At 40.1% G+C, this 26658-nt stretch overlaps 1 protein-coding gene across 2 annotated transcripts in view; it reads left to right on the top strand.

Moving 5' to 3' along the window:
• Window positions 1-366: 366 nt before the first annotated feature.
• The window catches only part of CRYBG3 (crystallin beta-gamma domain containing 3), a 123116-nt gene continuing 96824 nt past the window's right edge, over window positions 367-26658 (top strand). The window contains exons 1-2 of one of the 2 annotated variants that reach the window (XM_047794122.1): window positions 367-694; window positions 19906-19972. In XM_047794122.1, the coding sequence (XP_047650078.1) occupies window positions 546-694; window positions 19906-19972 (216 nt within the window). In that variant the 5' untranslated portion in view covers window positions 367-545. The remainder of the gene's footprint in view (window positions 695-19905; window positions 19973-26658) is intronic. The other variant, XM_047794113.1, reaches the window with a different exon arrangement.

Genomic DNA, 26658 nt, shown 5'->3' with positions numbered 1-26658 from the left:
AACCTGGTGGAAATTGTTTTAGTGAATAGCTGTTCGTTAGCTGAATGTTAGCCCAGGGCACTCTGGTACTGAAGTTTACCAGGTGTGTTCACAAACTTTAGCTCCTGAACTTCTTTCAAAAGTTCCATGCACTGATTGAATGATAGAAAAACAAATCGTTAATAGAAAGCGAAAACTGAGTGCAAAGACAGTCTGGCAGCCTGAACTGGTTTGAGAGTAAAGCCCGGCGTCGCGGGGTTACGCGTTCCGCTCGGGTCTCAGGAGCGCGCCTGAAGCAGGGATCCGGCCGGCAGCGAGGAAGCCTGGCGGGGCCGGACTGGGGCGGGACCGCGGCCTCTGGCTCCTCCCAGGGGGTGGGGGGGGGCGGCCGCACAGCGCGAGGAGCCGCGCGGGGAGCGCAACGCGCCCGCGCCTCTACCGCTCGGGATGGACTGAGTGGCCCTGCGTCGGTCCTGCCCTAGCCGGGTCCGGCGGTGCCGGGTCAGGCTCCGGACGCAGGACACCGCCTCGCGCTTTCCCAGTGCACCTACTGCTGCGCCAGGGAGATGTCCGGCGGCCGGAGAAGGGGCGGCGCCCCCTGGCACAGCTTCTCCCGGTTCTTCGCTCCCCGAAGCCCTTCCCGGGACAAGGAAGAGGAAGAGGAGGAGAAGCCGGGGACTAGCCAGCCGCCCGCGCCGGGCCGGGGCGCTGCCAGGTGAGAGCTACGGCGGGAGTCCAGTGGCCCTGTGTTGACTCACGGGACGGGGCTCCTGGCCCCACTGCCCACAGCTGGCCGCTCTTGGCCAGGCTGCGCTCGCCACTTTCTGTTCTCCTTCCTCCATTGCCCAAGTTTCGTCCTCCTTGCCTAGTTCCTTTGCCGCATATCTTGGTTTGCTAAATCCGGGTGAAGTTCGCGACCTGCGCCCAGGGCCAGCCTCTGCCTGCCCCCCACCCCTCCCCGGACGTGATTCTATTCGCGTCCCACACTCGCGTCTGCTCTCCAAGTTCTGTGGCAAAAGCGAGTCCCCCGGCGTCCTGCCGGCGGTAATGCGAAACAGTTGTGAGCGTAGCTGGCCGCCAGGGCTTAGGAGGGCGAGATCCGAAATCCACTCGGGTGGGAAATGCAACGCTTTGGAGCGCCATCTCCTCGGCTGGTATTTTGCAAACTTATTCAGAGTTTCTCAAAATGATCTTTAAGTGGTGATGTTGTTCCCAAGACTCCACCAAAATTTAAACCCCTCGCTAGGTTTATCTCTGCCTGACATTCAAATGATACCACCCTTCTTTCCCATATCTCTTCGGAAACATCTGTCTCAAGTTCCCAGACAGATTCCAGAAACCAGGACTCGAGCTGTCTTAGTTTCAGTAGTGAAAACGTGCTAGTGAAAACGTGCTTCTTCTCTGCAGTCTTTCTCCTTCCTCCACCTGCTGCTGTAAAATCGAAATTTTAAAAACTCATGTCTAATAAAAATACCCGTTCCGGAGTCTTTTCATCTGTCTTGAGGGAGGGAGAGAGATTAAGTGATACGCATCTCGCTGTTTTAAACTTTTGATGAGAGGCTTTCGCTCCCTCTTTCCTCCCGTTGCACTAGATCACTCATGTGATTGGAAGGACGCTCTCCAGGAAGCTATGTTTACTTCAGATGTTAAAGACTTAGTCAAGGGGTTCAAAGAAAAATGGATAGGAAACAGAACTATAACTGTGACTGAGCTGATTCCAGTGGTATTCATTCAGGTCTTATGATTTGATTCTGGTCGTTTATGTGTTCCTCAGTTTCCCTGCTTGTGAAGCATTTTCATTCTGACCATCTGTTAATAAAATGCCACATCTTTCCAAGGAAGCTCCTGTTATAATTGGTAAACTTCTCCTGGGAAGCATCTGCTATTATTGCCCTGTTAAGAGAGAATTTAAAATTCAGAGTTACACAGTAGTTAAAAATAGTTTTGAAGTCTGACAGGGCTCACCCAGAATGTCAGAATGCTGGTGTGGGTAGACAGCCTGTGGTGCCTGCCATTACTAACTACACTGTGAATCTTGGATAATATGGAAGCAGTATTTAAAAGAAATTCCAAGTAGACTCAGCAAAAGTTGGAAACTTAGAGTCAATGTTAGAAGGGAATGGTCAGGCCAATTTCGGGTTCATATCAGAATTGTCCTAAAACCCTGCCTGCCTTCCTGCCCTATATTGGCCTTTTAGGCACTTCTCAAATCTAATCTTTTTTCTGTGGTGCTCACCACTCCAGCAGCTTGACGCTTGTCTGCCTACCACTTTTCCATTCTCATTATCTCCAGAGAGGCACAGACTGTGACTTTTTGACAATGAGAACTTTAACTGTACTTGTGTGAATGCTAATTTTGTCCTCATCTTTTTTAGAACTTGCCAGATGTTAAGGGGATAGCAGATAATCCTTTGTGTGGGTGTTTTACCTTTTAAATGAGCTTAGTTTTTTTTTTTTTTAAGGATATAAACAAACACAAAGCCTTTAATGAAAGTTTAATGAAACAAATGGAAACACTTGGTAGCACTGTATGTCCTAGTAACACAACTCCCTGGTGTTAACAAGATTGGAAACAGAATGGCGATTTGTCACTGTGATCTTATTTCAAAGTGGAAGAGTATTTTGGCTATTTCTTTTAGAGGCAGTGGAAACTTTTGGTTTTAGTGGGAGATTGGTGATTTTAGATGCATGGGAGTCCCATTCAGCAGACAGGAGGGGCTTGATGTGGTAGGGATGTAAAGATGACTGAGAAAAAATTCCTTTCTTTCAAAGACTGGGAGCAGCTGAGAAGACCACTAGGAAACAGTCATCCTTACACCTATGGTGTGTCTGGCACTTTACAATTTATAGAGTATTTTTAATAATTTTACACTTGAGGTTGGACAAACCTGTATGATCAGTATTCTCATTTTACTGTAAAATACAGAGATAAAGAGACTTGCCCAAAGTCACGTAGCTACTTTTCAGTCGATGTACAAGTGTTAAGTCCTGTGCAATGCCTGCAACTCTGAATTCCCTTAACATACATTAAGGATTAATGTCTGCATTCTGGCTTTTCAGTGTACTCAAAATGAAATGCATTTTCTCAAACCTGTATTGTACATTCTCCTTTTCTGCACTGCCATTGTGGACTTATGTGAATGTTGTGATGTAACTTACACATATACAAATGGAATGAAATTCCTGAAGAACAGAATTCCTTAACAATTTCTTAACAGAATTAAAAATTAAACACAAGCATAACCATAAGACCAATAAAAGTGACATTTACAGCATCATTGTAACTGTTTTCTGGCTCCTCAGAAAATGCATGTTGTATCAACTGAAATGTGAATGAGGCCTTTGGAGGTTGCCATGACTGCACTACACCATGATTCAGGTTTCCCAATATTTCCCTATTTGAACCCTAGGACAACTTTTGCTTTTATGGTATGCTCTAAGTTATTTTGGCATCATTTGGTGTGAACACATCATTTATATACTGTGTTTGCTGTTCTATTCTTGTTAACCTGCAGCACTTAAGGAAGGCCCGTTTGCATCAACACTGATGTATATGCGAGTTCAGGTGTTAATAATTGAATTGCTTGCCCATACTTATTCTTGGGTGGTTGACCAGACCCAGACAATGCTTATATTACTTTGCTTTAGATTATATAGAGATGAAAACTACAGTGAATTCAACTCACTGTTGGAATGTATGTTATGAGCATACAATGAACACCTCATGCAATGAACAGAGGTGATAGGGAAGAAGAGGAAGGGCTTCATGGTAGAGGTGGTGGTTTTACCTGGGTCTTTAAGGCATTAGCCAGGAAGATAGAAATAGGGAATAGGTCATCTAGGCTGAGCGAAGGCCTTCAAGGGTTATGATCTCTTGGAGGCTATATGTGTTAGTGGAGCAGAGTGAAAGAGGTGATAAGAAAGTTAGATGAGGAGTTCTCCTCATGGTGCAGTGGAAATGAATCTGACTAGGAACCATGAGGTTGCCGGGTCAATCCCTGGCCTCGCTCAGTGGGTTAAGGTTCTGACGTTGCTGTGAGCTGTGGTTGCAGATAGGGGCTTGGATCTGGCATTGCTGTGGCTGTGGTGTAGGCCAGCAGCTGTAGCTCCAGTTCGACCCCTAGCCTGGGAACCTCTATATGTGCTAAACTGTGAAATTTGTAGGTTACCTGCCTTTTCATGCTTTGAGAAAATGATTGCTCAGTTTTACTTCTTTGCTGTATCACACATGGTGGACATGTCTAAAATGAGCTCCTTACAATGTTTGTAACTTAAGAGGGGAATAGTGAGGCTGGAATAGCATTTATCAAGGGCTGACTATGCACATCCTCCTTGGCTGACTCCCTTTATTTGCAGCATCTTATTTTAATGTCACCCTTAGCCTGGAAGGTAGGTGTGCATATCACTGTTCTGACAATTGAGGAGACATGGTGAGAGAGTTATTAGTGGTTAGACACTGTTGGTATCTTGGGTGGAACAGATCCTTGTTGAACTGGACTCTCCCATCCTTTGCAGGACACTTGACATCTGTGGCCCCACCCACTAATTGCCAGAACCATTCTTCAGTCATTGTGATAACCCCAAACACCTCCACCCAGGGAGTAATTGCCCTCCCAGTGGAGAATGATTTACCCCAAATCATGACAGGAGTAAGTTTCAGGGGTGAGATTTGAATCCAGGTCTCTCTGACTCTGAAGCTCTGATTCTTTTTCCACACCATCCTGCCCACCGCCCTTCTAAACTATGCTTCAAAACACATGTGAATATGTAAGTCAGCTGAACCTTTGCTTCCTTTGTTCCAGAATGGGTGACAGTGTGGCCCATTTTACATATAGTCTTTTTGGCTATTCCTTTGAGTGTGTCCCAATACAGTGTCACTGATAGAAGGTAAGACAAGATCACTAGACTCAAAGATAGGGGCTGTGTTTCATTCACCTTGTTGTTCCCTTTACATAGCTCATGTGAGAGAGCGAATCTCTGTTGATGGAGCATTAAAGCACTTACTAGTGGCTTTTAGCAGGAGTAGTACCCATCACCCTCAAAGTGGGCCTTTTGAAACATGGGAGAAGGGGAGTAAATGTCTCTAAACAGAATGTCTGGTTCTTGATTTAAAGTTCAGGGAATTGTTGCTTTTCATCCTGGCGGAGTGTGATTGATAAATGGGTGGAGCCAGAATGCTAATTGGCTGAAGTGCAGAAGAAAGTCTCATAAAAATAGTCAATACTGACCCTGGTACCAGCATGAGAGTTGTTGGCCTTCAAGTTAGGTATTGACCATAGCATCAGTTATGAGGAAAATGAGCTTTGTTCTCTGAATTTTCATGGTGATTGTATTTTCATTGATTTGAATGTACTATAGAAAATAATTGGTAACTAGTTTAGTGGAATAAGACACACTTATATGGTGTTGAAGGACCACATCTGTAGTTCATGCCTACAGCAGCAAAGAAGCTTGGAAGATTGCCAAAGTCCTCAGCTGTGTGTATTTTGTGAGAATCTTGAGCTTTGAGGTAAAGGGAAAGCACAGAACTTACTTTTGGCAGTGGAGTAGAAAGAGTCACTGTTTTAGGGAGTGGAAACTATACTTATTTTCAAGTGAGAGTTTGTCTTTTGGGTTTAACAGCATGTCTGCTCAGTGTCTAGCTTGGGGATTCTGTTTCATGTCCAGGACATTCCCTGAAAACTAACTCATTTGTACACAGTAAATGTGTTAAGAGTTGCACATGTACCCTAGATTGGCCTGTGGTAAATTTAATCAGAACTTAAGGCTTTTGGAGTTCCTGTCGTGGCTCAGTGGTTAATGAATCCAACTAGGAACCATGAGGTTTCGGGTTCGATCCCCGGCCTTGCTCAGTGGGTTAAGGATCCGGCATTGCCATGAGCTATGGTGTAGGTTGCAGATGTGGCTCGGATCCCGAGCTGCTGTGTCTGTGGCGTAGGCTGGCAGCTACAGCTCCGATTAGACCCCTAGCCTGGGAACATCCATATGCCTCGGGAGCAGCCCTAGAAAAGGCAAAAAGATTAAAAAAAAAAAAAAAACCTTAAGACTTTATTGAAAAAAAGGGGGGGGGGTATTTTTTTTCATCTTAGTGGAAAACATATAAAGTGAATAATACCATATTTTGTAAAAATAAGAGGAAAATAATAATGCCCTCAATAAACTATTTCATTTTCTAACCAGAGTTCTGATGAAATACACTGATGTGCAGATATATCAGAAATGCCACTGCAGCTGTAGTAGCAAGAAAATACAGGTTGATGTCCGAAGTTCCCATGTGGCACAGCAGGTTGAGTCTGGCATTGCCACAGTTATGGTGCAGGTCACAAATGTGACTTGGGTTTGATCCCTGGCCCAGGAAGGAACTTCCACATGTCATGAGTGCAGCCAAAAAAAAAAAAAATAGGAAAAGAAAACAGACGTTGGTGTAAATTGAAACTCAGGAAAGTAACCCAGGCTATCTGCTGAAAAGATCAGCATGAAATTAAAGAAGGCATATTTATTTTTAATCTTTTCTCCATAAATTTGAATAACTAGAACGTGTTGAGTATGTTGCGAATAAGTGGGATACAAAGATAAGTATAAGACCAAAATTCCCCTCAAAGAGGTCCTGAATTAGTGGAGGAAATAAACATGTACATCTCTGTTTTCCAGATGAGCTCATTATAAGCCAAACATGTACTTGGTGTGCGTGACTTGTTTGATTCAGAACACACTTTTTTTTTTTTTTTTTGTCTTTTTGACTTTTCCAGGGCCACACCCATGGCGTATGGAGATTCCCAGGCTAGGGGTCTAATCGGAGCTGTAGCTGCTGGCCTATGCCAGAGCCACAGCAACACAGGATCTAAGCCACGTCTTCAACCTACACCACAGCTCACAGCAACGCCGGATCTTTAACCCACTGAGCGAGGCCAGGGATTGAACCTGCAACCTCATGGTTCCTAGTCAGATTCGTTAACCACTGAGCCATGACGGGAACTCCGGTTCAGAACACACTTATTGTTTCACAAGTATGAGGACTTTCATTGGGCTTTGCAAATATCTTCTCACACTGTGAACTTATCTCTGGGCATAGTTTGATGAGCATCCTTTGCCAAGGCAGAATAGTGCTGACATATGCTAGTAACTGTACCAGCAGGATAAATGCAAGGGCTTTCCCTCAGTACCCCCTGCTCCTCCTTGTCTCAGTAGGTCTTAGATGGAAGCAGAATACTTACACTTATCCTTTCAAAAATCAGCATTCCAAGGAAGTGGAGATCCTTACACAGAATGGCTTGATCTTGTTAGAAATGAGTTGAGGGACTCTGACCAGAACCAACTCATCCTTAATGTTTATTTGGCAGTTGTGAAGGCCAAGTACTGGCACAACCCCAGTGGGATTATCTTTCAATGTTTAACTCCTGGGGGTATTTAATTGGAAATATCCCAAAGCAGTGAAACAACTCTTTGCTTAGTCAGGTGTTTTCTTTGCCTGACAGATTAGTGATGACAAAGCTAAATCACCCTTAATTGAGGCCCTAATAAGATTCAAGCCCTATGCTTGGGGCTTTAAACATATATATTCACTTAATCCTCAAAGCAACCTCATGAGTGAGGAATCTTTATTCTATTTTACAGATATATAATTTAAGGCTTGGAGAGGTCCAATAACTAAGCAAAAGTCTCACAGCATATTGTAGAGTGAGGAATAAAATTTCTCTTCCCTGAATTCAGTGCCTACAGAATTATGTGACTGCTGCCTCTGCTTAGCTTGGGAAGACCCAGACAGAAGGCAGGTCTTTGGAAAGTGGTTTGGAATGGAAATAAAAGACAATGGCATACAGCTGGACATCTGCCCAGATGGCTTGGGTCAGTGCTCTGTTTGATAAAGAATTTATAGTCCTGGCAGTTGAGAGAGGAAAATATATGTATTTATACAATTTATAAATTTACATTTAAATCCATAAAAAGGGTCAGTCTCCTTCAAAAGAGATAGAAATTAAGACTATAGCAACATTCCATATTCCACCTGTTTGATAATCAAAACTGGACATTGATGTGGGGAAATGGGAAGTCTCATACACTACTGGCGGGAATGCAAATTGATATACCACTTCAGAGGGCAGTTCTACAAGTTTTATCAATATTATGCATTCACATACTCTGATTTAACAGTTCCCTTCTAGGAATTCCACTGGACTGGACGTGCACAGTTTGCAAACAAACCTAAGGTTGCTTCTATGAGTTTAGTTATTGCAGTGTTATTTTAGTAAGCAAGAAATGAAAAATTGAGTCCCATCAGTAGTGGAGTTATTGTTAAATCATGGTGTATCCACGGAGTAGAATATTATACAGCTGTCAAAATGACAAAGCTTTTGGAGTTCCTTCTGTGGTGCAAAGGGATCAGTGTTTGCAGTGCTGGGACACTGGTTTGATCCCAGATCGTCACAGTGGGTTAAGGATCCCACAAGGCTACAGTTGTGGTATAGGCTGATACTGTGGCTCCCGATCTGATCCCTGGCCTGGAAACTCCATATGCAGCCAAAAGAGAAAAAAAAAAAAATTTTATGTACTTATAAGAAAATATCTCTTAGATACATTAAGTAAAAACTTAAAAAAGCAAATATAAACCATTATGTGTAGTATGCTTCTATTTGCATTTGAAAATGGAGTATGAAAAAATGTCTGTTGCTAGTGTTGTGTTTATTTCAGGAGGATGAAAGTCTGGGTGAGGAATGAGGAACAGGAGGGAGATTTGTCATTTTAGATCTCTTCATATTTAAAAAATTGTGTGAATTACCTATTTCAGAAAAAAAAAGACTGGTTTTGACCTAGTTAATATCTCTGTATAAAGGAGGGGGAAAAACAAGAGAATGTGTGATTCTGAATTGGCAAAAATTCTGCAAAGGAAGAATGAACTCTGTCAACTTGTTCAAGTGGGGAAAAGTATGGTTAAGGCTGTAAATAAAGGGAATGCAGAGTCTATGTATTATTAATCTGCAGTGTGAAACTAGGTGGCATTAACAGAGCCTTAAAACTAACAACTGAACTTATTTTTGTGAGATCACCTAACTCATTTGCTTGAGAAGCAGTGTGACTCTGGGTGCTTCATTAGCTCTCTCAGTTGTGATTATAGATGGAGGGAGGTGGTCCTTATGTCTAGCATCGCTTCAGCTTGAGCATGCCTGCCCAAACTCCAGAGGGTAACCGGTATGTACAAAATAAAGTGTGCTTATAAAAGAGGAAGACTTTTGTCTTACTCAGAAGGTCATACATTAAGATACATTGGGTATTTCCTCTATATGGACCTAACACTCTGATCATTTGATTTGAAACCCTCACCAGTTTTTTTTAACAAGGATTCATTTGGTGCCACCTGTACCAGGCACTGTGCTGGGCTCTTGGAGTCCAGAGCAGCGTGGTCTTTGGCTCAAAGCATGCATTCAGTTTTGGGGGGAAAGCAGAGCACAAATTTTTCTTCGCCTCTTAAAGTAAGAACAAGGGAACCAAGGGTATCACACAGATTGAGGAGCATTTAACAGGTATGGGCCTGCCTGTTATTGAGGCTCTCTTAAGAGAGGGAACTTTTAATCTCATTTGTTTCTTCTCATCTTTCTGTACATATGGCGATTTCCTATTCTTTATTTGTGAACTTTAGACAGTTTATATTGATTCTGGTGATTGTAGATGGGGCCTTAGCTATTTTATACCTCTTCCCATTTCTCTTTATTCATTGAGCCAAAGTAAGTGTTACAATTTTGGGATTAAGTCAAAAGTCAGTCTTTCCATTTATATAAAATACAGTTTTGGTTTCAGGAGTACAGCATACTTTTGAAGAAGCATATCTTTTACATGTTCTTTAGAACAAGTAGCACAAATAGCAGTGCCAGATGACGTGAAAATGGCATTTAAGTGCTCTTGGAAATACTATGTGTGATTTTTACAAGATATCTGTCTGCTTTACTCTTTGCATTAAAATTTATACAAAACATGAATACTGCCTTAGTGGCAGATCATAATTTTTTATAACTGCCATGCTGCTTATGACAAGGAATGAAATACTTTTGAATTTTAAATTTTGATAACTGGCAACAGTAAACTCTCAGCCTTTTATTGTCTTTGTTTTCAAAAGCACTGAGGAGCATACTTTGGCTGGAGAGGTGGCATTGTGCTATATTAGTCAAAGCTGAAAATATGTATGGTAATAATTTTGATTGTTTCATTTTTCTAGGTAGGCAGATAAGGATCTTACTTGGCAATGTTGTATTTATTACGATACAAAGAAATTGCCATTATGTAATATTTGTACTGTTAGTGTTTCTTATTTATCTGAATTCATTCCTTGCATTTTTTCACTGACTTGTTTTTATTTGCTTTTTAAAATCAAGTACAATACTTTTTTGCCTTTTAATAGTTATATATCCTTTTTTACAGCAAATATGAAATTATAAGAAAATTGAAAAAAAGCACAGCTCATACATAACTCTCCCCTCTCAGAGACAAGTGCTGTTCTTTCTAGATCATTTCCTATATGCATGTCTATATGTAGACATATTTTTAGAGAAAGTGAAAGTTCTCTTCAGGATTTTGAAAATTGAATTTTTTTCCCAGTTAACAATGGTGCTTTGTTATTTTCTACAATAGCACATATACTTTTGCAATTATAAAAATGATTTTAAATTTAATCCTTTAAAAAGTTAACCCTTTAATGTTAATCTTTTAAAAGTCACTTTTAACCATCTAGTTTGAATATCTAAATGTGTCTCTGCTTACAGAAGGTTTGTATTCTGATGAGAGAGGGCAGAAAATAAACAAGTTATATATAGATTTGTGTTTAACATGCTTTGAAGAAAGCAAGGCAGGGTGAAGGAAGAGGATATGATGAAAGTAGTGAGTCTGGAGTACCATGTAGGCCGGATGGTCATGAGAGGCCTGTTGGGTAACATTTGACGAAAGATGCATGATATTTGGGAATAGGACAAGAGCAAATCAGAGAAAAGGACTTTCCAGGCAGAGGAGCAGAATCATTTTGGCACAAATGCCAGAATAAGCAGAGACAACAGAATGGAATGGAGCCAGGGGCCAGATGAGCTGGTCCTTGGTAAGGAGGTGAGATGATGAGATACTTTTTTTCCAAGTATCACTTGGGCATGTGTTTATATGTGTGTGTATGTTTTTATAGTCTTACATAGTGTGTCAGTTTATTGGTATCTGGAAGAACTGACAAGGATTTGATTTGGCAGCTGAAGGTGAGGTCGGCCTTCGTCAGGCTCTGAAAAGGCACAGTCTCACCTGTCCTTTGGTCTCCACTGCTCCTCCCTCAGAACAGTTGGTTGAATGATACTTGAATGAGTGTCCCATTTTCAAAGGTAGCTGAACTATTGCTTTGAGTTCCTGTCACAGCAAAAGTTGAAAATGTCAGTTCTTGTGAGGTGGGTTACAAATATTCAGAATCTGAAGGGTTTGAGGAATAGGACTTGGGGAGAGCAGAGCAGCTGCTGATGTCACGTGTAGATGGACAGCTCAGGTATACGTCAAACCTACTGAGATTCTCACTCTGTTGCCTGTGATTAGACTGTAATTATGGGTCTCATCTCAGGAGTATGAGGTAGAAACAGGAAGTAAATCAGCTTCAAGGTAGATACATAAATTATAGGAGAGGGCTGATGTTATGGGGAAAGGACAATCAGAAGAGCCTAAGACTGCAAAGCCACGGAGCTTCGTTATCATGTCTCTTACCTTTTCTCCCAGTTTCTCTACAAAGAGTTCTGAAATTCACGTGCCAGATGTTTGGGCTAAAATACATGCTGTTTGACTGTCTTAAAAGTGCAGCTTTTAGTTACCTTTTAATTTGAAGCCCAGAAATAGCCATAACCATCTGTTTTATATTCTGTTAATGGTCATTAAAAAAATACAAGTACTACTCTACTGCTGGCAGTCACTGCTTATGAATGGATAGTTTTCTAGATGGTTATTTGCAAATAGCCAGTGTGGAACTCTGTCTCTGTACCCACAGAAGCAAGGTTGGAGGTGCTGGATGGAACTCCAGGCCAATGCTTAAAAATCGGTTTAATCTGTAATGAACCAACAGTAGAGGAGTGAACAAAGAGGACTCTGGGGGTTATCATGTGAAGATGTGGTACTAAGAAAAGATCTTCAGCTTACTGTAGATATCCCCAAGGTGTGAGCATACCCTTTGGAGGATGTAGGGGTAAAGTCCATACTGTATTTAAGGACCTAAGTGAGGGCTGGGAGAGTGGAGTCCGAGGGAATAGTGGACAGGCCTGGTGGTGGCCTCTGTTACTTCGAAATAAAGGACAGTAGAAGTTTCTGCTTCCTCATTATAATGCTCTGGTGTTAATTTTGACCGAGGTGGTTTCTTGTCCGTAGTCTTTCTCTTCCTTTACCATAAAAGCCTCAAAGTTATCCCACCTGTTTCTTTCTCCAGTTCACCCTATTGGAGGATTATATGAGATTTTAGATCTGGCAGAGTGCTGGTCTGACCCTTTCAATTTACAAATTGAAAAAAAATCAGATCCAGAAAGGGGCATTTTGACTGAAACACTTTTTGCCCCTAAGGTGCCTTCCCTGAAACAGACCTGTGTCCATTTTGAGTTTTTGCAAGGCATCTTGCTACTTGTGGTAATGGGAAAGGGAGTGGGTAAGGAAGAGACCTCTCTCTGGTCCATATTCTTTTTCCATTTAGTCCTCCAAGGTTTTACTGAAGTAGGATTTGATCCCATGTCAAGGGATGGCCACATTCTGGTTGCTTCTAGGGTTTCATCATAGGAGTTCTGTCAAGTGGGCCCTGAGGTGAGGATCAACATGCCGGGAAGGGAAGCCTGAGGAAGTTGCGTTAGAGGAGACACTGCTGAGCAGACCAGGCTTCTGGAACCAGCAGGGTTTTATGTTAATGTAGGGAAAGAGAAAATCACAGAGGGTTATCCTGATTCTCTTTCCATGCCCTCAGCACTATTGTTGGTTCCTGTACTGTGGACCATACCCTGTACAATGAAAGTGAAAATCTAGAGGGGGAGGGTAACTTCAGGTAGCATCATGCTGCCTGAGTGGGGCAGAGAGGAAGCAGAGCAGGGAAATCCCAGCAGGGACCCCTAGGAATGATGGAGATTTCCTGGGGGCAGGTGAAGGGAGGAGTGGGGGGACTGTTTAGAGGTAAGGCCATGCCCCAAAAAAACTACCTTCTATGAGGTGACTTTGTGTTTAGGAATGCTCCGAACTATAGCTAATGATGTCATCAGTACCAAAGATTGCCTCCTTCCTGGAAATGACAAGAAATCATAGGCTCAGTGATCCACTGAGAAGTGGGCAAGCCTCTGGAAGACAGTTGTGGAAGCTGTATTTGGTTTTTGAGTGTTTCTAGACTTTTCTGATGCAGCCATAGTAGTGATGTATCAGAGAAAGGGCAGAGTGAGAGGCGGTACCCAGCAGCGGTGTTCCAGGAGGGGGAGGAAGGAAGAGCTTTGTCTCCCTCACTCTTGCTTCTACCCACGTCCCCTCCATTTGGGAAGCAGCATTCTTATCACTTGAGAAACAGACTCTGGAAGAGGCTCAGCAGCATCCCTTATGCTTCAGTCTGTGGTCTACATGGAAAGAAGGGGGTTTTTCTTGTTGGTCCCACTCAACTTGCAGTGCTCTGCTTAGGGCAACTGCTCTTCACGAGGGCCAGTTCTGCTGGGCATCAGTGTTGGAAAATGGGTAATGTTCCACGTGAGTGAGTTTTCCAAATAATTGATACCTACCCTTTAAAGCATGTTAAATGGCTACCCCTCCATCCAGATCATTCTCTCCCCTGTGCAACTCTGAGTTGCTGGTTTCAGCTGAATAGAGACAGGCTCTCAGGCCATTGTTTATCAAGAATGTGGTCAGAAGGTGACCTGCCTCTGAATAGCCCAGGGAAGGGGCAGCCGGTTGTTGAAAATGTGGATTCCTGGGCTCTACTCCAGCTGGAATCCTTGACCATCAGGCCCAGAAATCTGCCTTAAAAACACAGTAGCCCAGGTGATTACAGTGCATCTAGAGAATCCTTGACCTATCTGGATTGTGTCATAAGTCTGGTATGTTTAAAGAAACCAGGATTTTTGTCTGCTGTGTTCAATGCTCAACCCCTACCAAGAACAGTGCCTGGCACCTGAAAAGGATATAGTACATAGCTGGTGAGTGAGTTCTTGGATCTTGTTTTCTCCTTCTTACTTTCCATGAGTTGGGAAATCCTTGCTAGAATTTGATTAAAACTAAGAGTAAGAGATATCTTATATTACAGGATAGGGACTGTCTGTGTAAGTTATTTGAGCATTAGAATGTAAATATGCCCCATTTTTATGGCCCAAGAGGTCTGTTTTACTTTACATCTGGCATAAAGTAACTAGATGCTTAATGGCTGTACGTTGGATTCCTGGTTTTCAGCTGTGATCTAAATAAGGTTGCTTCAAAAATGAGGAGCTTCTGTGTCACTCTGACCTTGATATTTATCCAGACCATTTTGAAAGATTTACCTCCAGAGTTCTGTTAGCCTAGAAAATGAGGCTGTTAAAATGCAAGATTGTCTTATTTGTACCTACATGTGATTCTGATTCTTACCCCTCATCCCCTGCCATGAGCAGAATGTGTGCTTTCTAAAAATACTGCTATTGAAATATTCCCGGGGGGGGGGAGGTTATATTGTGAGAGAACAATAGGAAAGGCCTGTCTCTTTCTTAAGGTTTGAAATCATCTAAATTTGAAATGGTTCTCTTTCTCTTATATTTTGGAGAGTCTGAGTGTACCACTCCAAGCATTTTGAGACTTTGCTGTTTTTTTTTTTTTTTTTTTACTAGCAGATAAATGAGTATCCAGTGTTGTGAGTCTCTTTACAGACTCCATTCTAATTTTTTGTGTTGTGTTTGTAAATCAACTGAAAATATCTTTGTTTCTGTTGAGTAATTTTCTTCTCTCAGCCCGACTCCCCTCTTTAAACCTTTAAAAGATGATCCAGAATGAGAGTGGATGGTACATGCTTTCAAGAGACTTATATACTATTTCCTTAGAGAAAAAAGATTACTGCGTATTGTTAAATTGTTCCCACAGGAACAGTGTTTTCTGATTTAGCATGCACAAATGGAGAATGTTTGATTATCATTTATTTAAAAAATTCATTTGACAGTATTTGAGTGCCTTCTCAGTGCCAGGAAGGATGCTAGGCTCAGGGATTCAGCTGTGAATGATACCATTCCTGAGTTAAATGAGTTCAAACTCTAGTTAGACAAATAGACAACTGACCAGTGAATAGCATAAAGAGCAGCAATGTATGAGGGATATCACTGGGTGCAGTAGGAGCACAAAAAAATACAGTTTAAGATGGACAAGATAGGGAAAGATGTGGCGGGCAGGAGAAATTTGTAATCTTAGGATGGGAACTGGTTCTATGTGACAGGTGTATCCTTGACCCTGTCATAAATAACTATCCATATCCACACTAAGGACGCTCTATTTTATTCATCAGCTGATGGGAATTTAATGAGGAATTTTATGAACAGGAGAATATCATGAACAGATTAACAATCACTTTGACCAGGAGGAGGAATGCATTGAAGGAGAGCAATCCCAAAGATACTAGAGACCAATGAAAAAGGGGTTCTAGTAATCTAGAAAAGAAGTGGGGAAAGCTTTAATTGAAGCATTTTTATACTTAAGCTAAAATTTTAAAATGTTTGTTTTAAAACTCAATACATTTTAAGATTTTGGTTTAGCATTAAGATTCATGAAACATAAACATAAGATATGTTTCCAAAAGCTTCGTGAAGTATCAAGTACTGTTTCTTTTGGTGATTTGAGCTTTAAATTCTTTAGTTGTTTGCGCAATACAAAATACTTATGTGCTGACTTACAACTGTGTTTTTCTGGCAATTTGTCTGTGTTTATAGTATGGAAATATTTAGAACTAATTAGAAAATACTGAGTTCTGCCTTAAATCCCATGGACCCTGAACTGCATTTTTGTATGGGAAAAGACGCTTTTACCATCTTCATTTACAGTTTCAGTAAGGCAGTAAGTTTATAGAAAGTCTTCAGAATATTCTAAATAAGTTGAGTTTCAGAAATTGTGGGAACTAAAAACTAGGATACCAAAGTGCTTGTTGTATGTTAGAGTTTTTAGGTCATTCAGAATAGATTGTAGTTAGAGAATACACTTATAAAATCATTAGGGTCAGTAGTATTCATGATTATACCCCCAATTTTTTTTTAAATTTTTTTCTTTATTTTCCCACTGTACAGCAAGGGGATCAAGTTGTCCTTACATGTATACATCACAATTACATTTTCTCCCCCACCCTTTGTTCTGTTGCAACATGAGTATCTAGACAAAGTTCTCAATGCTACTCAGCAGGATCTCCTTGTAAATCTATTCTAAATTGTGTCTGATAAGCCCAAGCTCCAAATCCCTCCCACTCCCTCCCCCTCCCATCAGGCAGCCACAAGTCTTTTCTCCAAGTCCATGATTTTCTTTTCTGAGGAGATGTTCATTTGTGCTGGATATTAGATTCCAGTTATAAGTTATATCATAAGGTATTTGTCTTTGTCTTTCTGGCTCATTTCACTCAGTATGAGAGTCTCTAGTTTCATCCATGTTGCTGCAGATGGCATTATGTCATTCCTTTTTATGGCTGAGTACTATTCCATTGTGTATATATACCACCTCTTCCTACTCCAATCATCTGTCGATGGACATTTGGGTTGTTTCCATGTCCTGGCTATTGTGAATAGTGCTGCAATGAACATGCGGGTGCATGTGTCTCTTTTAAGTAGAGTTTTGTCCGGATAGATGCCCAAGAGTGGGATTGCGGGGTCATATGGAAGTTCTATGTATAGATTTCTAAGGTATCTCCAGACTGTTCTTCATAGTGGCTGTACCAGTTGACATTCCCACCAACAGTGCAGGAGGGTTCCCTTTTCTCCACAGCCCCTCCAGCACTTGTTATTTGTGGATTTATTAATGATGGCCATTCTGACTGGTGTGAGGTGGTATCTCACATTAGTTTTGATTTGCATTTCTCTTATAATCAGCGATGTTGAGCATTTTTTCATGTGTTTGCTGGCCATCTGTATATCTTCTTTGGAGAACAGTCTATTCAGGTCTTTTGACCATTTTTCCATTGGTTGATTGGCTTTTTTGCTGTTGGGTTGTATATATTCTAGAGATTAAACCCTTGTTTATATATTCTAGAGATTAAACCCTTGTCCGTTGCATCACTTGAAACTATTTTCTCCCATTCTGTAAGTTGTCTTTTTGTTTTCTCTTTGGTTTCCTTTGCTGTGCAAAACCTTTTCAGTTTGATGAGGTCCCATGGGTTTATTTTTGCTCTTATTTCTGTTGCTTTGGGAGACTGACCTGAGAAAATATTCATGATGTTGATGTCAGAGAGTGTTTTGCCTATGTTTTCTTCTAGGAGTTTGATGGTGTCCAGTCGTATATTTAAGTCTTTCAGCCATTTGGAGTTTATTTTTGTGCATGGTGTGAGGGTGTGTTCTAGTTTCTTTGCTTTGCATGCAGCTGTCCAGGTTTCCCAGCAATGCTTGCTGAATAGACTTTCTTTTTCCCATTTGATGTTCTTGCCTCTCTTGTCAAAGATTAATTGACCATAGGTGTCAGGGTTTATTTCCAGGTTCTCTATTCTGTTCCATTGGTCTGTCTGTCTGTTTTGATACCAGTACCACACTGTTTTGATGACTGTGGCTTTGAAGTATTTCTTGAAGTCTGGGAGAGTTATGCCTCCTGCTTGGTTTTTGTTCCTCAGAATTGCTTTGGCGATTCTGGGTCTTTTGTGGTTCCATATAAATGCTTGGATTGTTTGTTCTAGTTGTGTGAAAAATGTCCTGGGTAATTTGATAGGGATTGCATTGAATCTGTAGATTGCTTTGGGTAGTATGGCCATTTTTACAATATTGATTTTCCCAATCCAGGAACATGGAATATCTTTCCATTTCTTTACATCTTCTTTGATTTCTTTGATTAAAGTTTTATATTTTTCGGCATATAGGCCCTTTACCTCTTTTGTCAGGTGTATTCCGAGGTATTTGATTTTGTGAGGTGCAATTTCAAAAGGTATCGTATTTTTTATACCCCCAATTTTTATATCATGCTCTTTTTATGTGTATTCTGTCAGTCTGTTTTCCTTGATTAGAGCTTAAGTGGACCAGAATTGATTGACGTTCAATTAAAAAAAAAAAAACTAAACCCCTGAATTTGTAAATAACCTTGTGGTGAAAGATGAGCCTAGTCAAATGGGGAAAAAAAAGAGATAAGAACCCACTCACATTTAAAATATTAACCATTTGAGACATTCTTATTTTATAAATATATGTAGAGAGAGGAAAGATCATAATTCTGTGTTGTATATTGTTATTTTTTTCTACTTTGTCCCTTGTTTTGGAATTTCCATGTGATAAACACATAGCTTACATATTTATCTTATTTACATGCTTGCTTTTTCCTATTGACATTTAAAAGACAGTAGGAGCATGGCTGTATCTTGTTGGTCCTTGTATTTCTGCATGGAGCTGAGACTAAATGAAAATTTTAATCCATTGTGTTTTGCAGGTGTTCTTGATCTAGTTTTTTTTCCCTTCTCTCTCTCTCTTTTTTTTTTTATCATTATTGCTTGTTCCCTAGATAATCTGCACAATTGCACTGGATTTAATGGATAGAAAATATAAGCACAAATCATGTCCTCTCTTCTCATCCTGATCCGATCTGAGTTGTTGACCCCTCCTCCTGATCTCTCTCCCACTAGTGGCCATGACTCCCCATGTCTTTCCTCACCCACTCATTCTGCTGCCTGCAGGCTTCCCAGTGCTAGTTTGGGCAAAGATCACATTCTATAACGGGTCAGGCAGGTTCTTTGTGGTCTGGTATCCACTAACCTCTGGTCTCATTCTCAGCTCTAGCAGGATTACCTCTGCCTGTTGCAAGTTTGTGTGTTCCACTCTTGTATTAAAAATAAACAGAACTTGGCTTTCCCAAATGGCATTTTCTCTGTTACCCCCTGCCTTTGTGCCTCCTCTGTAGGCACTTCACTGAGCTCCATGGTATGTCATTCATTCAGCAGTTAAAATTTGTGTCAAACCATATTATTAGTTTCTTTGTGTATCAGTTTCCTCATACTAGACTGAGTTTTACAAAAACCCTACATCCTTAAATCCTCAAGGCCAAGCACAATCCCCAGCATATGGTAGGGTCCTGTGATACTCTTTAGAGTGGAGCTCCTCAATCTGTCTGGGATTATGAAAGTATGAAAACAAAATAACATGTAAACATAGGAACATAAATTAGTTCTAAAATGTATGTGCCTAACAGGCAAAGTAAGTTATTATGACATCTCATAAGGCATCTCTGAAGGTACTCCAGACAAGACTATTAGAAATGACTCTCTGGAAAATCAGATTTCTCAGGTGGCATCTGAGACACATTTGGGGTTAGATAAACTTGCATCTATTTTGAATATTCCCAGAATTTGCTAGATGACTGTACACGTTTATAAAAATTTGCTGAGTGTAAATATATTCCAACTAGCACTGAGCATAGGCATTAAAAAAGATGAGGCTATGGAGAACCCTAATATAAATAAAATTGAAGAATGTTTACACTGCCCAAGACTACGATGGTCGTACACTGGTGTTCCTTTTGTTCAGGTGCATCATTGGTGTGATGCTCGTCATCAGCATAAGAAAATGTAGCCCAGAATGGACTCACAAAAAATGTCTGGAGCCTGAATGAGCATTTCTGAATGTGTGTTTCAAGTGTAGAGATTCAAATCAACATATTCCTAGCATAACATTTTATATGTGAATCTTTCGAGTATTGTAGATAAAGCAACTTTCAGTTTTTGGATTAAACACAGAAAGTGTATGGTTATATTAATTTCAATTTCAAAAGAAACTTTTTTTTATTTTTCAGTGTTGAAAATGAGCCCATGAGCACAAGTCAGAAAAAGGAAAATGTGCTTTCATCAGAATCAGTAAAGGTATAGTTTTAAATTAATATTATTTTATATCAAGCAATTATTTTTCTTACTTTGTGCTCTTCTTCTTTTAGATCCTGTTATCTTCATTTTCCATTTAAGAAAGAGCATAAAATCTTTTTACTTTATATGGAACTCCAGCCCAGCTCTATTGGACATTTGCGTCTTGAGGTGGGGTGGGACATGGGGGTGGAAGAAGCAAATTGAAGAGAGACTTTAGATGGTGGGGCTCTTACCCCCAGCTTTTCCACTAACCAGCTGTGAGGCCTTCAGCTGAGATATTTAACTTCTTTCTGCTTTTGTTTTCTAATCTATAAATTGGATCATTTGACCTCCACTGTGTCTTTGATTTATGTTGTGTTTTCTCAAATGCTACTGACAACTAATGTGCTTTTGGGAGTGTGGAAGTTAACAACGTGTCATTATTGTTATATTCCAAATAACATTGAGCATAAGCATTAAAAAAGATGAGGCTATGGAGAATCTTAATATAAATAAAAGGTGTGATGTTATGTTTGTTCAGGTTATATATGAACTGGCTTTCTTCGCACAGGACAAGCATGAAAACTGTATAAGCTACACTTCTACCTAAATAGTTATTGATAGGTATGGTTAAAAATTCTTGAAAACCATTAAACCTTGTATGCCTTTCTTTTTAGTGGTAAGTGATTTTCTAGAAAGTTGATGTTTGTGTTTGGGGATGTGTGATCAAGTTTGGGTAGCTGTCCCACATTCAGGGAGTTTGGTTCCAAATTGCTTTCTTTTTAAACAGTTTGTGGCAATCAGTCAAGGAGAAAGCTTGTGCTTTCCAGGAATTTCAGGGTCCATTAGCTTGGTTAGTGGAAGGGCCAGAAAGTGAGCTGAATTCATTACTGATATGGGGACTTTTAAACATTACATAAGGTCCAAAGGCGTTAAATGTGGTAAAGATAGGCTCTTTTCATTCTTTATTCCTGCCATCAGAGTTAACAATATAAATATTTTTGAAAGAAAAATTCCAGAATCTGATTTTTAAAATTTTTATACTTTATTGAGAGAATAAAGGTCAAGATCACCTTGCCTCCCTTGTCTTTCATCATTCCTTTGCAACTCTGGCTACTAAACCCTGCTCCCAGTTTTTATAACACTTCTACCTACTCTTTTGCAGCCAATTTTTAACCAGCCAGCTGGTTCACCACTGTACAAGCTCTATAGTTTTCTTCCTCTCCTTCAGATTTTACATGTCCTAAGTTGCCCTACTTGAAGATTTTTACTCCTAAGTCCCTGGGTGCTATCTTGACCTTGAGTTGTTTCACAGGAAGTACATGTGTCACTTCTGAGACCTCACACTTTGAAGTTTCTTTGGCTGCCAGTTCCTGTCATTTTCTTTGTTAATCCCTCATCCCTCAGCATCCACCCTCGACCTTCAGCAAACCTGCCTGCTTTCCCTACCCTCTTCTCTATTCTTCCCTACCTGTTTGCCTACTCAGCCTGTAACTGATATATAACACTTGAGCTGTTAATCTCACTAGAAAAAACCTTTGGTCTTCAAACTTGGCCCTCGGTCTTTAATTTCCAATAGTCCTTCTTTCTACCTGCAGAGCTTTCCTCCAGGAAGTTTCATCTTTGTGGTTTTAATAAGTATATTTGGTGAGCAAATAGAGTGGCTGGGCCTCCACAATTACAGTTTTTTCTTTCCATTCTTTTTTTAAATTTTATTTTTAATTTTATGGCTGCATCCACAGCATATGGAAGTTCCTGGGCCAGAGAGCAAACCTGAGCTGCAGCTGCAACCTACACCATAGCTTTGGCAATGCTGGATCCTTTAATCCACTGCACCTCCATGGTGACCCGAGCTGCTGTAGTCAGATTCTTAACTCACTGTGCCACAGCAGGAACTCCTGTCTATTCTAAATATCTTGGTTTGAGTGCCCAGGATAACTTCAGTTTGGGATTTGAGCCCCAAGTAAATATGGCTTATGTCATGAGAGTGTTTTTCTTATGGCTTGAGGCCTATAGGATTACTTATACATGGCTGGTCTGGTTAACCCATAATAGAAGGGGTACCATGGCACTTTCATTAGGGTAGTGTAAGTATTTTGGTCCATGTACCTGTATTTCTTTTTGCTTTTTCTTTTTGGAAACTACTGGTAGGATTTCTTCAACCTAGCTACACAGACCCAGTTTGGGGACCTGCTGCTGCCAGGCACCAAAAATGCATATTTTGCAGATTGAATTCTAGTATAGGTTATTATAAGATATTGAGTGTAATTCCCAGTAAATTCTTTTGCTTCAGGTGAAAATAAAAAAAATGTGTGTTTTCATAATATCAATAGTCAGCCCCATACCTTGGAGGGGGGAAAGGTTAGCAACAATATTTATGATCTTGTTATTTTAAATTGTCTCATTTTAAATTTTTTCATTTAGCAAGTGGCATAAAGCATGCATTTATTTTCTTTCTCATGAATGGTTTTCTACAGCATAGCACTCCACTGTAAGGTAACAGTTCCTGCCATGCTTCCATCTTCTTAACCTGAATTTTATGATAATGCCTTCCATGATAAGAAAAAATGTGCACCATTTTTACTCTTAAGTATAAAATGTAACAGATTTATGTATAATAAGTATTTTTATGCATTTCTTTTTGTTTGACCCTAAGATACCAAATCAAGATGTTGAAGATTGTTTTGCTAGAAATTTAAGCTATTAAAAAATTAATTGTATTTTTCAAACAACTAGAGACTAGAGATGCTTTATAGACTAGATGTTTTGGACATCATTAGCTTCTTAATTCTTATACTACCACTTATATGCTATACAAATTTGATCTTTTGATGACATTGGTACCCTACTTCTTACACATGTGTCTACCATTCCACTGAAATTATATATTTCTTGTATATAGATAAAGTTTTTATATCTAGCTGGCAAGAATTTTAGATATTTAGTTAACATTCTACCTTTGTTTTTCTGTGGGGCCTACATTCTTGTCTTATAGCCTTGGACTCTTGCTGTATTCATGTCTACTTGATTTAAAGGAGAGGGAAGGCATGCATTAACGCCTTGCTTCCTTCTGCCTATGTCAGAGGAATGTTTATCCCTTCCCTCCTTGCAAGGCTAACCTCCCTAAATCCCCCTACCAATGGTAGCAGCCTTTTATCTCCTGCCTTCTCTTGGACCTCGCCTTGACTCTGTCTATGCCTCCATCACTGGCTTCTTCCATTTCTCTCTACATACAATTTTTTACAAATTTGTTCTTTTTTTCCTTTCATGGATGTGGTTTCCTTTAAGTCTTTCAATGCATTTTACTCCTCCTACCTTTTAGCCAAACATATATGAAAGTCTGTCATAATTATTGTTTAATTCTTAACACTTTCTATTCTGACTCCTGTCTCCCTCCCAACATCTTAGACGTGGGAAAACTAGTACTGTGCCTAGCATGTATGTCATAGTTGCTAAATGAGTGAAAGTCTTTCCACAAAACCATGACCTCTTCTGACCATCAGTGGTCTTTTCTTAGTTCTTATTTTATTTAACCAGTTGATATTTTATTCTTTCTACAGTTGTACCTGCAGCATGTGGAAGTTCCCAGGCTAGGGGTTGAATAGAGCTGAATCTGCAGGCCTACACCACAGCCACAGCAACACTAGATCTGAGCTGCATCTGTGACCTACACTGCAGCTTGCAGCAGCACTGGATCCTTAACCCACTGAGCAAGGCCAGAGATCAAACTCACATCCTCACAGACACTACTATGTCGAGTTCTTAACCCACTGAATCACAGCAGGAACTCCCTATTTATCTGGTTGAGATGCTAGATTTTCTAAGTCTTGTCTCCTTCCAGAGATGTTTTTTTTTAAATATTTGCCCTTATGACATTGTATTTTCTTGTTTCAATTCCTGCCTCTGGTCATTCCCTTCTGTTTCCTTCCCTGATTCTCTTCTGGATAAGTTACTCTTTACGTACATGATTCTCAAAGTCCTCAATCCTCCTAAGCAGCAATCTTCCAAAGTAGTGTCTTGCAGTCTTATTGCTTCATCTCTTGGTTCCCAGATCTCTCCCTGACATCCCTCTCGAGCTCTAGATGTGATTGTCAGTGTTCCAGACATTTCCACGTGGATGGGCTTTGATACCTCAAAATCAGCCTGCCTCAAAGTCTCAGTATTTTCAGAGATGCTCTCTCTGTATTCATTTGGGAGGCAGAGGGTGGGAAGTGGGGAGGATCTTTTAACTCCTTGGGACAGGGTAAGAGCCCTGGGGACAAGTACTCCATTTGGAGATTTTCAACCAAACTCTACTTTTAATCCATGTCCCATGTTTCCCTAACTAGCACCTAGTGTCTTCATCCTGAGCTTTCCAGGTGCGTCTGTTGACAATCTGTCTGTAGATTGTTTCCCCATGTGGTCAGAGTTCCCCATTGCAGACACTTGGGTAGAAACTGCTTTTGATCAGTTACCATGGCTTCATTCACTTTTGCCTTCTAAATCATTTCTGAATTCTCTTTATATTTCTATTTGTATTTATAACTCTTCTTCACTTTGAATTTAAAACTTTAAAAAAATCCTCTTATTGTCATTTTGGAGTGCAAGAGAAGAAATCAGCATGTGTGGTATATCTACAGTGTTAATCAGAATCTTCATCTCTCTTTATAGCTGAGGGATGGGAATCTCAGGGAGGCTGTCACATGACAAATTCACACTGTTATGGAGAGGAAGCAGGAGAATTCAGATGCAGTTCTTTACCATAATGCTTTCCACTTATGAGCTTAATTTGTAAGGTATATTTATAAACTTAATTTGCCAAAAAAGAAATAATAGTAAAAATTAAGAGCTAGAGTCTTCAAACCAGGACTAAGTAAAGTGATGATTATTAGGCTTGTTCTCATGGCTTGGCATCTGCTTTATATAAAATTGAACTCTTGCCCCATTTTAGAATTGCTGCTCATAAATGATTGTGCAAGTTTGTTGAAGGTCTGGCATCTTTTAAGAGGTGGTGGTTGATATATGGCCACAATGTTCTTGTGGATAACCAAGGACTGTCAATCTAGTGCATATTACTGTTAGTTGTTAATGATTTAAAACCCTTATTTTTTAATATTATCATAAGTAATTTTTGATTTTTTATTGTTGCCACTGTTTACTGATATGAGAAAATGGAGAAATTTTATCTTAAGGGTATCTCCCTGAAAAAAAATAGTCACAATTTATTCTTTACATCAATTCCTATATTGAGGGTACAGTACTGTTTAGTACAATGAATATATTAAATTACGCATCAGTTCATGTTTTGATTTGTGTTACTCTTCTTTCCTTATTGGTCTTTTTCAACTCTTTTTTGGCCAGAGGTAAAGTGGTAGTCAAATTTAAATATATTAAATATTTTCATGTTTAGGAGAAATTTAATTACTGAACTAACTTATAAATTATGGGGAGTTCCCATCATGACTCAGTGGTTAATGAACCCAGCTAGTATCCATGAAGACTTGGGTTTGGTCCCTGGCTTTGCCCAGTAGGTTAAGGATCCAGCGTTGTCATGAGCTGTAGCATAGGTTGCAGATGTGGCTTGGATCCCAGGTTGCTGTGGCTGTGGCATAGGCCAGCGTCTACAGCTCTTATTTGACCCCTAGCCCGGGAATCTCCATATGCCATGAGTGCAGCCCAAAAAAGACAAAATAAATAAAGAAAATTAAATAAATTATGGCCCTAATACATGCTTGCTATCTTTTTTCCCTCAGCAATTAGCGGTATGATATCAATTTAATATCAAGTTTTTTAAACTTTCTTTTTCAAACATAGGAACTCTTTAAAAAAAATTAGCTATAATTGGACTTGGAACCCCATATGTAAACAGATTAAAGCAAAGCTCCCCTGTTGATAATGAGAAGACTTTGTCTAGAGCCTCACAGTCAGCCAGTATTCCCTGCCTCTGCCAACCATGGCACCTCTTTGGAACAGTTTTAAAATTACATGTGCAATGATGAAAATAACACAGTTTTTGGAATCAGATGTATCTGGGCTTAAATCCTTAATCTCCATGTGGTAGCTTTGTAACCTGGGAAAATTTACTCAGCCTCTCTGAAATTTGGTTTCATGATCTGTAGTGGAAGTCATTATTTTATAGAACTATTTTAAAATTAACTGCAATAACGTGTGCTGTACTGCATGATACCTGACACAGAATAGGTACTCAGGAAAAGAGCTGGCCTTCTTGCCATATAAAGTCTGACTACAACTTAGAATCTAACTCTTTGCTTAAGAATGGTGCCGACTTTTTCTGGGTGGATAGTATGAAAATCAGCTATTAGAAACTGCTTCTCTAAAACATTTGAAAAGAAGGCAATACAGAATATATACATATTGAACTTTAGCCAGAAGGCAAAAATTCTCACCCCTTGATTGCTTCTATAAGGGCTGAGTGTTGTCAGGGTGCCTGAATTGAAGACTGTGCTGTGTGTCACTGTACCATTCACATGACCACAGGGACTGCCAGGACTTAAGCCTGTCGATATGGCTGGCTGCTCTGGGGACTTGGTATCTCAGAGTTCTTGGATATTGAATGTATTGCATGGTATCTGGTTTGATGTGCAGCAGCTCCAGCGTGTTGTAGACCTGGAATAGTCCTGGTCTGTGGTGTGATGGAGTACCTTATCAAAATGGAAATTGGGGATGAAGGGTTATGGACACACTCTAGATTTTTGTGAGTAAATTTA

Source organism: Phacochoerus africanus, chromosome 1 (genome assembly GCF_016906955.1).
Source record: "Phacochoerus africanus isolate WHEZ1 chromosome 1, ROS_Pafr_v1, whole genome shotgun sequence".
In the NCBI taxonomy this organism is placed as follows: Eukaryota; Metazoa; Chordata; class Mammalia; order Artiodactyla; family Suidae; genus Phacochoerus; species Phacochoerus africanus.
This window is presented reverse-complemented; position numbering and strand designations above follow the sequence as displayed.